This window comes from Haematobia irritans, chromosome 1 (assembly GCF_050003625.1).
Source record: "Haematobia irritans isolate KBUSLIRL chromosome 1, ASM5000362v1, whole genome shotgun sequence".
NCBI classification, from domain to species: domain Eukaryota; kingdom Metazoa; phylum Arthropoda; class Insecta; order Diptera; family Muscidae; genus Haematobia; species Haematobia irritans.
This window is the reverse complement of record NC_134397.1, coordinates 250,328,671-250,342,127: the sequence shown is the minus strand read 5'-3', so window position 1 is coordinate 250,342,127 and position 13,457 is coordinate 250,328,671. Positions and strand designations below refer to the sequence as shown.

General features: G+C 32.2%; 1 protein-coding gene across 1 annotated transcript in view; it reads right to left on the bottom strand.

Annotated features, from left to right (window-relative positions):
• The window catches only part of LOC142219932 (uncharacterized), a 32,162-nt gene extending 26,905 nt beyond the window's left edge, over window positions 1-5,257 (bottom strand). The window contains exons 1-3 of the mRNA XM_075288712.1: window positions 4,947-5,257; window positions 4,674-4,804; window positions 4,445-4,565 (exon numbers count right to left, since the gene is read on the bottom strand). Coding sequence (XP_075144827.1) covers window positions 4,445-4,565; window positions 4,674-4,804; window positions 4,947-5,099 — 405 coding nt within the window. The 5' untranslated portion in view covers window positions 5,100-5,257. The remainder of the gene's footprint in view (window positions 1-4,444; window positions 4,566-4,673; window positions 4,805-4,946) is intronic.
• Between the last annotated feature and the right edge of the window lie 8,200 nt (window positions 5,258-13,457).

Below are 13,457 nucleotides of genomic sequence, written 5' to 3'. Positions count from 1 at the left end.
AAATTTTGACAAAATTTTATTTATATAGAAAATTTTGCAAAAATTTTAGTTCTATAGAAAATTTTGACAAAATTATATTTATATAGAAAATTTTGCAAAAATTTTAGTTCTATAGAAAATTTTGCAAAAATTTTATTTCTATAGAAAATTTTGTACATTTTTTTGTTTTATAGAAAATTTTGTCAAAATTCTATTTCTATAGAAAATTTTGTCAAAATTTTATTTCCATAGAAAATTTTGTCAAAATTTTATTTCCATAGAAAATTTTGACAAAATTTTATTTATATAGAAAATTTTGCAAAAATTTTAGTTCTATAGAACATTTTGCAAAAATTTTATTTCTATAGAAAATTTTGTAAAAATTTTATTTCTATAGAAAATTTTGTAAATATTTTTGTTTTATAGAAAATTTTGTCAAAATTCTATTTCTATAGAAAATTTTGTAAAAATTTTATTTCTATAGAAAATTTTGTAAAAATTTTATTTCTATAGAAAATTTTGTCAAAATTTTATTTCTATAGAAAATTCTGTCAAAATTTTATTTCTATAGAAACTTTTGTCAAACTTTTATTTCTATAGAAAATTTTGTCAAACTGAATTATATACGTATGGAATATGGACTGACTTACAATTTAGAAAACGGTGTTAAGAAGTTTTAAGGTACCTTGTCATCGGCAAGTGTTACCGCAACCCAGGTAGTTCGATTGTGGATGACAGTCTTTAGTAGAAGTTTCTACGCAATCCATGGTGGAGGGTACATAAGATTCGGACTGGCCGAACTTACGGCTGTATATACTTGTTCGAATTTTCTTTCTCTTTTCACTGCATATTAATAAACCTATTCACGTAGAAACAACTGTCAGTTTAAAAATCCAAATAATAAAGGATACTTCAAAGCAAAAATTGTTTTCTTACTTCCAAAAAAAGATGCTAAATTCTTAAAATTAGTCTTAGTCTATGTTAGAAGCATTTTTAACTGGAATCTAAATATTCAATAATTCAGTTAAATTAAGGACGATTTCTTTAAATTAAAAATGTGTTTCTTAATTTAATGAAAATTTACCTTAGCTTAAAGAGATACGGTTTTAACGGAGGGACACAAATTTATGTCCTAATTTAAAAAAAAATTAGCAAAAATTAGAAACTTTATTTTAATTTAAATTTCCTTATTTTAAAGAAATTTGTCCTTAATATTTTTAGGTTGCGTAATATTTAATATAATGTAAATATTTTTTTCAGTATACGTATTGCTAGCCTATTTGTACAATGAATTACAAGAAGTAACGAACCGTTCATCAGGGCCTTGTTTGTTGAATACAATGGAGCCTGTTATATTCCACCATTGCACTATGGGCGGAAATCGCAAAACAGCGGCAAAATGTAAAATTTTCAAAATGAAAAATTATTGGACGTTCCAATAGAAATTACTTTAGTACATCTTGGAAAGTACTAATCGAGAGTTAATTTAAAACTTGGCAACCCTGTTCATGAGAAAAAAAAGCTGCCAATGTTTACCAAAATTTATACAAGTTGTGTGTACCCAAGGAGAAAAGTTTCGTGCCTAATTTTTTCGCAATAAATGTGAATAAAAGAACGTTTAAATGTGGATTCTAATAGGAGGATTAGTTGTTCAAAATGTTGTAAACACTTTAAAAAATATTTTTGTTTTGAACTTGAATTTGTGGTTTTAATAGTAACAGGTTGGCTGATAAGTCCCCGGTCTGACACATAGATGGCGTCGCTAGTATTAAATGCATATTATTTTTATATAGTACCAACCTTCAAATTTGACGTCTGTAAGTCAATTAGTTTGTGAGATAGAGCGTCTTTTGTAAAGCAACTTTTGTTATTGTGAAAAAATGGAAAAAAAAGGAATTTCGTGTTTTGATAAAATACTGTTTTCTGAAGGGAAAAAATACGGTGGAAGCAAAAACTTGGCTTTATAATGAGTTTTCGGACTCTGCCCCAGGGAAATCAACAATAATTGATTGGTATGCAAAATTCAAGCGTGGTGAAAAGAGCACGGAGGACGGTGAACGCAGTGGATGCCCGAAAGAGGTGGTTACTGACGAAAACATCAAAAAAATCCACAATATGATTTTGAATGACCGTAAAATGAAGTTGATCGAGATAGCAGAGGCCTTAAAGATATCAAAGGAACGTGTTGATCATATCATTCATAAATATTTGGATATGCGGAAGCTCTGTGCAAAATGGGTGCCGCGCGAGCTCACATTTGACCAAAAACAACAACGTGTTGATGATTCTGAACGGTGTTTGCAGCTGTTAACTCGTAATGCAGCCGAGTTTTTTCGTCGATATGTGACAATGGATGAAACATGGCTCCATCACTACACTCCTGAGTCCAATCGACAGTCGGCTGAGTGGACAGCGACCGGCGAACCGTCTCCGAAGCATGGAAAGACTCAAAAGTCCGCTGGCAAAGTAATGGCCTCTGTTTTTTGGGATGTGCATGGAATAATTTTTATCGATTATCTTTAGAAGGGAAAACCCATCAACAGTGACTATTATATGGCGTTAATGGATCGTTTAAAGGTCGAAATCGCGGCAAAACGGCCCCATATGAAGAAGAAGAAAGTGTTGTTCCACCAACACAACGCACCGTGCCACAAGTCATTGAGAACGATTGCAAAAATTCATGAATTGGGTTTCGTATTCTCCAGATCTGGCCCCCAGCGACTTTTTCTTGTTCTCAGACCTCAAAAGGATGCCGCAGGGAAAAAATTTGGCTGCAATGAAGAGGTGATCGCCGAAACTGAGGCCTATTTTGAGGCAAAACCGAAGGAGTACTACTAAAATGGTATCAAAAAATTGGAAGGTCGTTATAATCGTTTATCGCTCTTGAAGGGAACTATATTGAATAATAAAAACGAATTTTGACAAAAAAATGTGTTTTTCTTTGTTAGACCGGGGACTTATCAGCCAACCTGTTACATCAATTTCTGGGCATAAGGCACTTTCTTAATAAGGAAAATAAGCAAGTATAAATTAAACTTCATATATGAGTATATTCTATAGTATTCCAAGTGGAATTACAATTTCGACCCCTCTATAGTAACGTTCCTGGAATAAGGGGGATTAACTCCCTTTTTGTTGTTAACATTTGATTTTGATAAGAACACGCACAGAAAAAACATGTTTGGACATGGTTGCCGCATCCATTTAATGCTTATTTAGAGTATGTAATTGTCGCGAAAACCATGTATTTTGTCTTTGTACAAATAATTTTCGAGCGGAGAAAAATATATGTTGGCAATAAGCATTTAAATGGTTCTCAAATGCCGCAAACATGTTCTATTATTTAAATGATAGAATTTGAGACCATTATATGGTCAGGAAAATCATGTATCTGACCATTCAATTTTTTTACTTTTTTGCAGAGAAAAAAATATTTTTATAGTTTACGTATAGACATGTCTACAACCATTACATGGCCATAAAGACCATGTACATTGTTTTCGTGACCATTTAATTTTCTAATTTTTTTGCAGCGACAAGAATTTTATAAAAACATTGAGCAGGTACACACGATTTTCATTTTGCGCGTCAGTCGTGTGTTGATTGTTTCTTGGAATGGACGGAGAATACGGAATTATTGTGTTTTGTGTTAATTTATTTATTCAGAAATGGCACGTGGTTTTATGTGAATACCAAAAAGGAAAGTGTAATTGAAAAAAATATACCTGGTTTTTGTTCTGCATTTTGATATATGGTATAATTTATTTTTATTTGCAGTTACATGATGTCTGCGTTTGTACATTTGATGGGCACGATGTAAATATGGAATGATTACTTATTGTTGAAATTGAACCAAACTAGAGTGTGTAAAAATATGTGAAGTTTGCTTGCACGACATTATAAATACAAATAAACAATGAATTAGATTATAAATAAATAAAAACAAATAAATAAAGTTGATTTTGTGTTTTCTTTTCTCAAGTGGCGTCCTTTTTTCGACGACGAAAAAAGTTTTTTCATAAAAATCAAAACATTTTAGGTTGTGACCATGTTCTTTTAACTAGAAGAAAAACATTTTTGACGAATAACATAACATTTTAGATCGTGACCATTGTCTTTTAATGGAAACAAAATTCTTTTTATCAATATAATAACATTTTAGATGAGGACAATTGTATTTTTCTTAGAACCATGTTCACTGAGCCAACATGGTTGCAGGTTAAAATGTTACATGGTCGCCGCAAAAATAGCTGCTATCATATTATTTTGCTCTTCGAATATGATTGTGGCAATCATGTTTCTTCTCTGCGTGAAATATCGATAGACAATGTTTGGAGATACTCGATTGATTGTAAATAATTTTTGCCGCAAATTTTCAATTTTCGCCCATAGTGCATTGGTTAACGGAGAAAGATCACATAACATAACATAACATAAATAAAATCTCTCTTTCACATTTACTTACACATTGAAAAATGCTTGTCTCAAATAATTGTATCACGCGATCTGAACCAAGAAAATGTAATGAAGCAGCTCCAAATAATGAGGGAACAAACACAAAATTGTAGATGCCAAAATGACCTTTTCTGAAATGAAGTTAAGGCGTGAGATAGAGAGAGCGAGAGGAGAGAGAGAAAAAAAATACATGTGAGGCAAGTTGATGCTCCACAACTGTTTTCAATACAACCACTTACCTTAGTAAACATATCAAAGCATTGATTATGTATCCAATGAATGCTCCCATGGATGAACAGTGTAAATAGTATTCCAAATATTGGCGTATTTTTTTCTTGCTTAAGCTGTGCCAATTTATAACTATCGGTAGCTATTGGGTCAATGATTATGATGATGATGTTGTGACGTTATTGTGGTGAACATAAATACAATTTCATTTGTGATTAAATATTGGAATGACCTATTTTCGGATTGTTTTTGTTTTTTTTTTTTTAAGGCGGGTGGAAACTTACCAAACAAACTGGAGCAAAATATTTCAAATTGGACAAAGCATATCTTAGAAGATCTTTAAAGTAATTCACCAAACAACTATCCTGGTGTAAACCTAAACTTTGACAAGATTGATGTTTAACGTGTTCTTCAAAGAATTTGCTAAACCCCGCCATATCATAAATGTTTTTGTTTTTGTAACCACTGCGTAACACTTTGGATTCCAAGACTAAGTTGATCTACGGCTTCCACAAAACTGAATGTGAAAGTGTTTCGTCTGGATACGATTAGCGATTGCGGAGAAAACGAAAGCTTGTGTTTTATACTCCACACAAGATTTTAGCATTTGAAATTGCAAACCCAGTGTGTGTTTGGAAAAATACCTCCCATAAACGAAACATTGAGACAGCCGACAAACAAAATGAAATATATTGTATATATGGTGTATAGCCCTTCAATCGTATTATATAAAATTAAATGCTTAGAACAGGAAAATATTCAAAAATATCTGATGTATATGTTACCATACAGTGTATGTTACCTTACGTAGTCTATATAGGCATTTGTGTTAAAATACCTTTTATTTTTGCCTTTTTTTTTACAATAAAAAAAAATAATAACATACATTTTACACAACAAAACAACAGATATTTAATTTTTTATGCGTCATTAGTATTAAAATGTTAAATTGTTTAGTTGTTGGCTGCTTTGCCTTTTGGTTTAATAACGGCAGTATGTGTATAAATATAACCATAGCGAAGGCAAACACTTGTTTACGTGTGTATGGGTAGCCTAAAATCCCAAATTCCTTTATTCTTGAAATAAATCAACAAATAACAAGGTTTTATTGAACTTCAATATTAAATATTGAAAAATCAAGCTGTAGTGACATCAAAAACACTCGCAAACAAGAAAAAGAGGAAATTTTTGCAGACAAGCTTATTGCATTTGTCGGCGCGGAAAAAATGTTTCGGCTACCGCTATGGTTATAAAGGGTGATTCTTTTGAGGTTAGGATTTTCATGCATTAGTATTTGACAGATCACGTGGGATTTCAGACATGGTGTCAAAGAGAAAGATGGTCAGTATGCTTTGACATTTCATCATGAATAGACTTACGATCTGCCACAACGTCGAATTTTCAGTGAATGGGCCCTAGAAAAGTTGGCAGAAAATCCGCTTTTTTATCGACAAATTTTGTTCAGCGATGAGGCTCATTTCTGGTTGAATGGCAACGTAAATAAGCAAAATTGCCGCATTTGGAGTGAAGAGCAACCAGAAGCCGTTCAAGAACTGCCCATGCATCCCGAAAAATGAACTGTTTGGTGTAGTTTGTACGCTGGTGGAATCATTGGACCGTATTTTTTCAAAGATGCTGTTGGACGCAACGTTACGGTGAATGGCGATCGCTATCGTTCGATGCTAACAATCTTTTTGTTGCCAAAAATGGAAGAACTGAACTTGGTTGACATGTGGTTTCAACAAGATGGCGCTACATGCCACACAGCTCGCGATTCTATGGCCATTTTGAGGGAAAACTTCGGAGAACAATTCATCTCAAGAAATGGACCGGTAAGTTGGCCACCAAGATCATGCGATTTGACGCCTTTAGACTATTTTTTGTGGGGCTACGTCAAGTCTAAAGTCTACAGAAATAAGCCAGCAACTATTCCAGCTTTGGAAGACAACATTTCCGAAGAAATTCGGGCTATTCCGGCCGAAATGCTCGAAAAAGTTGCCCAAAATTGGACTTTCCGAATGGACCACCTAAGACGCAGCCGCGGTCAACATTTAAATGAAATTATCTTCAAAAAGTAAATGTCATGGACCAATCTAACGTTTCAAATAAAGAACCGATGAGATTTTGCAAATTTTATGCGTTTTTTTTTTTTTTTAAAGTTATCAAGCTCTTAACAAATCACCCTTTATATACACACCATCACTTTGTGAGAACCATTTTTTCCAATAATTTTCTGTCATAATTTTAAAGTAAATTGAATACTTTAAAATTGTTTGTATAAATAATTTTATTTTGAATTTGTCACAATTGTCAGTTACTATGTATGCTTTTTGTTAATATACTTCAACAAGTATGAAATAAATTCGAGAATATGCGAAGAACACAGAACATTTATTACAAGGATATATAATAACAGTTGAAGAAATATTGCATGGTATTTTTTAGGGGGAGTTGGTAAACCCTTAGGACTCTTCCACCTACGCCAATGTCATTGATAAAGTATATTTAAATATAAACAAACACAGCCTATTAAAGTTCTGCCAGCAACAGAGAGAATAAAAACACAAGAGGACGAAAATTTCTCTTCTACAAAAACAACAAATATCAACCGTATAGATGTCGCACAATGCCTACAGCTTTGGTATTACCGACGTTGCGGTCGAAGCGCTGTTTTGATAAATTTTTTTATAAAGGCATCGGCAGTTATCATTTCAAATTGTCTGCCAAAAAATTGAATGGAATGAAAACATTTATAAAAAAGAACATTTGTTACTACAAAGTAGGTTTTAAATCCTATTTACTTTACGTTTCGTAAAGTCAGCGGAGAACTGAACTGGGTGAAGCCGACGCAAACTGTATGATATTTGAGAGAAGCGCCGACAAAAACTTCATGATAGTAGAGAAATTTTCCTCATGGCTGCACCTACAGACGCAGTTTCGCTTCACAGTTTCGTTCTCTTGTGTTTTTATTCTCTTTGCCAGCAATGAAATTAGGGTTGCCAGATGGTCTGGAATGGGCTGGGATTTGCAGATTTTCTATATCATGTCCAGTTACACGCTATTCAATAATATTTCCAGCTAAATATACTTCTGAAATAATATTTCAATAGAAAAGACTTAGTTATTTATCTTTTTCATTCTCAATGAGGAGATTTTTGAGTGTTAATTAGTTTTAGTCATCACTCAATTACACCCAGAGAGAGAAAGCGTACACCCTCAAAAAAAATCGCTTCTCTAACATGTGTTCCAAACATATTTTGCAGGAAGCACATATATTATTGGATACTGCCGAAACATTAATATGTTTGTTTCACGTGAACATATTATATGTTTGGAAGCGTTTTGAGCCCAAAAATATTATATGCTTGGAAGAATTTTCTCCCCAAGAATATTGTGGTCATTCTCTCACATAATTTTCACTTCCACGAAATTTTTTAGTTCTTGGCACCTTTTTCTGTGATACAAATAATGTTGAAGAAATTATTCAATTTTATAATTTTTTAAAATTTTACCTTTCGCCTTGACGGAGAATCGAACCGCCGACCATGCAATTTGTAAGCCAACACACTATCCACTGGGCTACGTAGCTGTTATTGCCATCAAAAGACAATTATCGTTATAAGTTATATTTGTATAGCATAGTTTGCAGCGCCCACGAGCCGAAGCAAACAAAACATTATTCAACAGAAACATATATTTGTTGGCCACGAGGAGCAGTGGTTAGCATATCCGCCTTGCATGCCAAGGGTCGTGGGTTCAATCCCTGCTCCGACCGAACACTTTTTTTTAATTTACACATTTATATTTGTACTATATTAAATTTTTATAATGAAACTTCGAAATGTGGGTTATTAAAGATTTACAGTCAGAAACAGTGCTTGATATAAACGAAATGGACTGAGCATTTGGATAAAATATTATTTTTTATTGCATAAATAACAACCGGGAACCATGGAATTTGTAAGCCAACACACTACCTCTGGGCTACGTGGCTGTTACAGTCACCAGTAGACAATTATCGTTATGAGTTACATTTATATAGCATAGTTTGCAGCGCCCACGAGACCATGCAAACATAACATTATTTACAAGAAACATACATTTGTTGGCCACGTGGAACAGTGGTTCGCATGTCTGACTTGCATGCAAAGGGTCGTGGGTTCAATCCCTGCTCCGACCGAACCAATTTTTTTTAATTTACACATTTATATTTATACTATATTAAATTTTTATAATGAAACTTCGAAATGTGGGTTATTAAAGATTTACAGTCAGAAACAGTGCTTGATATAAACGAAATGGACTGAGTTTTTGGATAAAATATTATTTTTTATTGCATAAATAACAATTTTGTAACAAAAAACTGTTTTATATAAAAGTTTGAAATTTTGAAAGGAATTCAAAAACTCTAACGAAAGAAGAACGTGGAGTCGAGCACAAACATAAATATATAAATAATTTTATAATAAACATACACATAAATTTATTTAGGAGTGAACAATTTTTTACTAGCATTTAACACTATTTTAAATACATTTACAATTTTCTCTTTACTGCGAATAGTCATTCTGATATTCAAATTAAATAATATTTAGACTTAAGCATATCAAATTTTTGGCCTTTTGATTATCTCGATGTGTTATGTTGATTTCTTTCGTCAACCCTCCCGGTTTCCATCTCTATTTCTTTCTCTATACTCTCTCTGTTGCTCTCTAAATAAAATATTGCAACATATATATGTTTACTCGAAATTTGTAAATGTATATATGTTTACATTCACACATATTATTTTTATGAAACATTCATGAGCCAAACATAATATGTTCTAACATATTAACATATGTGTCCCAAACATTTAGTGTTAGTTTAGGAACATTATATGTTTGCACTTAAATATATTGTGTTTAAAAATTGTGCCCGAAACACATTTTGTTTATATCGGAACATATGAAAAACATATTTTTCTAACAGTGTAGTAACTCAAAATTTTCACTTTTCATTAAAAACGATATACACTGTAAAATTCTTCCATTTTTTTACTATTCTTTCATTAAAAATGCCGTTATGTCTCTTCTTGTCTTTAGAGTTAATACTTTTTTACTACAGTTTATTGTCTCTACTGAAAAATAAAAAAAAATTAGAGTTACTACCCTTTGTTTAATGCGTTTTACAGACTATCAGTTATTCCGGGCGGAATGTCGGTGTTTGTAAAGAATCTTACAGTGTGTCGGATCGATACGACTTGTCGGTGATAACTAAATAATCGGTAAATGTGTTATCGATCCCATAAACATGCAGCAGTATCGATTATGCCTTCGGACTTAATTTATAATGTGCACAATATATGGGATATGTTCGACACGAGCACTGTCGTCCGGAATAACTGATAGTATGTAAAGCGCATAATAGGTGCGATATGTATTATATATAAGAACTGCATTGAACCTATTTTGCCTTTTTCTTTAAATTTAGTTTGTAAGAAAAGATTGAATTAAAAATATGTTCTCATTTTTATAGCTTAGTTATATTTACTTTATTTTATTTATGTTTAAGGTGGGTATTAAGTTCGAGTTTAGCCGCTAAAATCGTAATTTTTTCACGATTACTTTTCTTTAATAACGTTTTTTACTCATTTAGTTTTCACTTTAGTGAAAATTAGCGGCTAAACTCGAACTTAATACCCACCTTTATGAAAAAAACTGAATTATAAATGTTTTGTTGTGTTTTTATTATTTATTTAAAAATTTTAATAAATAGTTTTATTCCTCATATTTGAGGATTTACGAAATCCAGATTTTTTTTTTAAATCCAGCCAACTTTTTCTAAAACTCCAGACAATAGGCCATTTGAATCTGGCAACCCTAAATGAAATAATTGCAGAGAGAATAAAAACACAAGAGAACGAAACTGCGTCTGTAGGTGGCAGCCATGAGGAGAATTTCTCTAATATCATTCAGTTTTTGTCGGCGCTTCTCTCAAATATCATACAGTTTGCGTCGGCGTCACCCAGTTCAGTTCCCTCCTGACTTTACGAAACGTAAAGAAAATAGGATTTAAAACCTACTTTGTAGTAACAAATGTTATTTTTTATAAATGTTTTCATTCCATTAAATTTTTTGGCAGACAATTTGAAATGATAACTGCCGATGCCTTTATAAAAAAATGTATCAAAACAGCGCTTCGACCGCAACGTCGGTAATACCAAAGCTGCAGGCATTGTGCGACATCTATACGGTTGACATTTCTTGTTTTTGTAGAAGAGAAAAACAAGAGGACTTGTGTTTTTATTCTCTCTGATAAAGGCCGGTACTCTGTTCGGTTTTCGCGTTGAAACTCCATACAAAACCAAAACATGCGAAAAATTTGCGAAATTTTTTCCATTTGTGATACTTTGTTTTTTCGTGTTGAAAAACTGACGTTTATAGCACGGCGCCATTTGCAATGTGAATTAAGAAATAATTTATTTATTAAAAACTATTTGTGCGGGTTTATAAATCAAACACGGACCATATTTTTGTTCCGAAACTATACAAAGGATCAAAGGAATAGCAGATCAATTGCCCAAGGAAAAATAAAATGTTATTTTGTAAAAACAAGCAACAACCACCAACTTAATCCAATATCGCTCCCTGTAAAATAGCGCTCCAAGCTACCTAAAAAAACGCCGCTTTCTATGTGCGAAATAATGGTTTCCATAAAAATTTTTCGCAAGAATGAACATAGTACCGGCCTTAATTGTGGATATGCCCATAGACCTTTTAATACATAGACGATCCACTATTCTCTTAAAAAAAAAAATGTGTCAGTTCCAAAAATTAATTTTCTGACATTTCGTTTTGATTTTTTCGTAAAGAGTCAGTCCCAAACATTAATTTTCGTGCATTTGCTTTTGTGTTGTTCGTAAAGAGCAATGCTGCTCAAAATTAAATTTCGTATTTTCGCGATTTTGGTCACAATTTTTTGTTCAAATATGAACTTTTAATATATTAATTTATTTATAAATCCTCTGTTGCATCATAAACGTTCTAATTTTGTGTAAAATTGGCAAATTACAAAAAGGAAAACGAAAGAGATTGTAAGCGTGCTCTTATTTTTCTCGTTTATTCTTAATCTTCGGAACTGCCAAAAATAGTTTGGCTCTCATGGCTCATCTATCTAAAGTCTATAGTCTATGGATATGCCTTACATTGAAATGTGGTGCTTACAGGGTACCTCATATATAATAAATTCTTACACAAGGTGTACCAGAAAAGTTTATTAAATTAATATGTCAGGTATAGGGCTGTCATTCGGGATCGATTTTTAAAAATCCCGAGATTCGGGATTTTAAAATATAGAATCCCGAGATCCAGGGATTTTCCGAGATTTTTTTCGGGATCCCGAAATTTTCGGGATTCTTTAAATATTTTAAGTAATAACAATCCACAGAGCCAAGAAATTGTTGTACATTCCCTGCCAGCATTTCAAAGTTCCCTTTCATTCTCATCGCTACCACAAACTCGTAAGTGACATTACTACAATCGCCAACTGTGATGGGGGAAACGTATCAAAAAGTACCAAATGTACATTAAAGTATTTTGCCATCACTATTGTTACAAGAGTCATTTTATATTTTGTGAAACACCAAGCGCAACTAGTTAATTATAAATTATTTAAATAAAAACGATAATAAAGTGCTGAAAACATAGCTACTACGCTTAAAATTGTGAATGGTATATTGGTGAACAGTTTTCGACTTTCCAAATTGAATAAAGTGATAGTTTTGTCAGATATTTTTCCAGACATGCTGCCTCCATCAAGAATAAACACTAATAGATGTTGGAGCGTCAGCCGAATATAACAGAATTGCAACTTATAAATCAACATACATAATTCCTTTTTAAGGTATTATGTTCAATGTGTTTTTATTCGTATAAATTTTATATCTGGAATAATTTTTAAATTTTTATTCAAATTAATAAACATCTAAACAATCGTGTTTTACTTGACCACAATGATTCTTATACAATTATCTTAAAATGCTCTTTTTTAATAGTTTGAAGGGGATCTTATTGGCGTCGTTCTAAATTTATCTAAAAAGGCACCTAATAATTGCACTCATGCGATGCTTTTTGTAGTAACTTGGCGTGGTACAACTTCTCAATAATGTCGGCGCTTTTCCGACGAGTTTTGGATATCGTATATGACTGTTTTCGACGTGGTGGGGATTCTCAGAAGGGCCGTCAAATTCAAAAAATGTTGCCGGGTATTAAATTAATTTAGTTAATTCAATTTTATTAACAAAAAACAACAAAAGATTGGGGATAGCAAACCCGTCATTTTCTACTAACTCTGAATTCTTTCCAAAGAAGTTTCTTATAAGCATAAATACATTAGAAAATTCTTATAGGGAAATATGTCACAATATAAGAATGCCAAATTTCAACTGGATCGGGTGAAATTTGTTACTCCATAATATGAACCAATTTGTGCGCGGTTGTTAGAGGTTAGAGTTAATTTCCTAATTGTTTATCAAGATTTTTTATTTTTTTTTATCGTTGTCGTCGCATAGGGTTGCCAGATACTAGATTTGAAAAATCAGTACATAAGGAAACATAAATAATTCAAGAAAACCACAAAAAATAAATAGAAAGAAATTATAAAAGATTTCTTTCTATTTATTTTTTTATGTTTCCTATGATACTGATTATTGTTTACATTCGAATTTACTATTTAATCATCAGAAGGTAACTCAACATCCATAGATAATATGCCATAATTTCCAAGTTCCAAAATATACATACAACAAAATATGA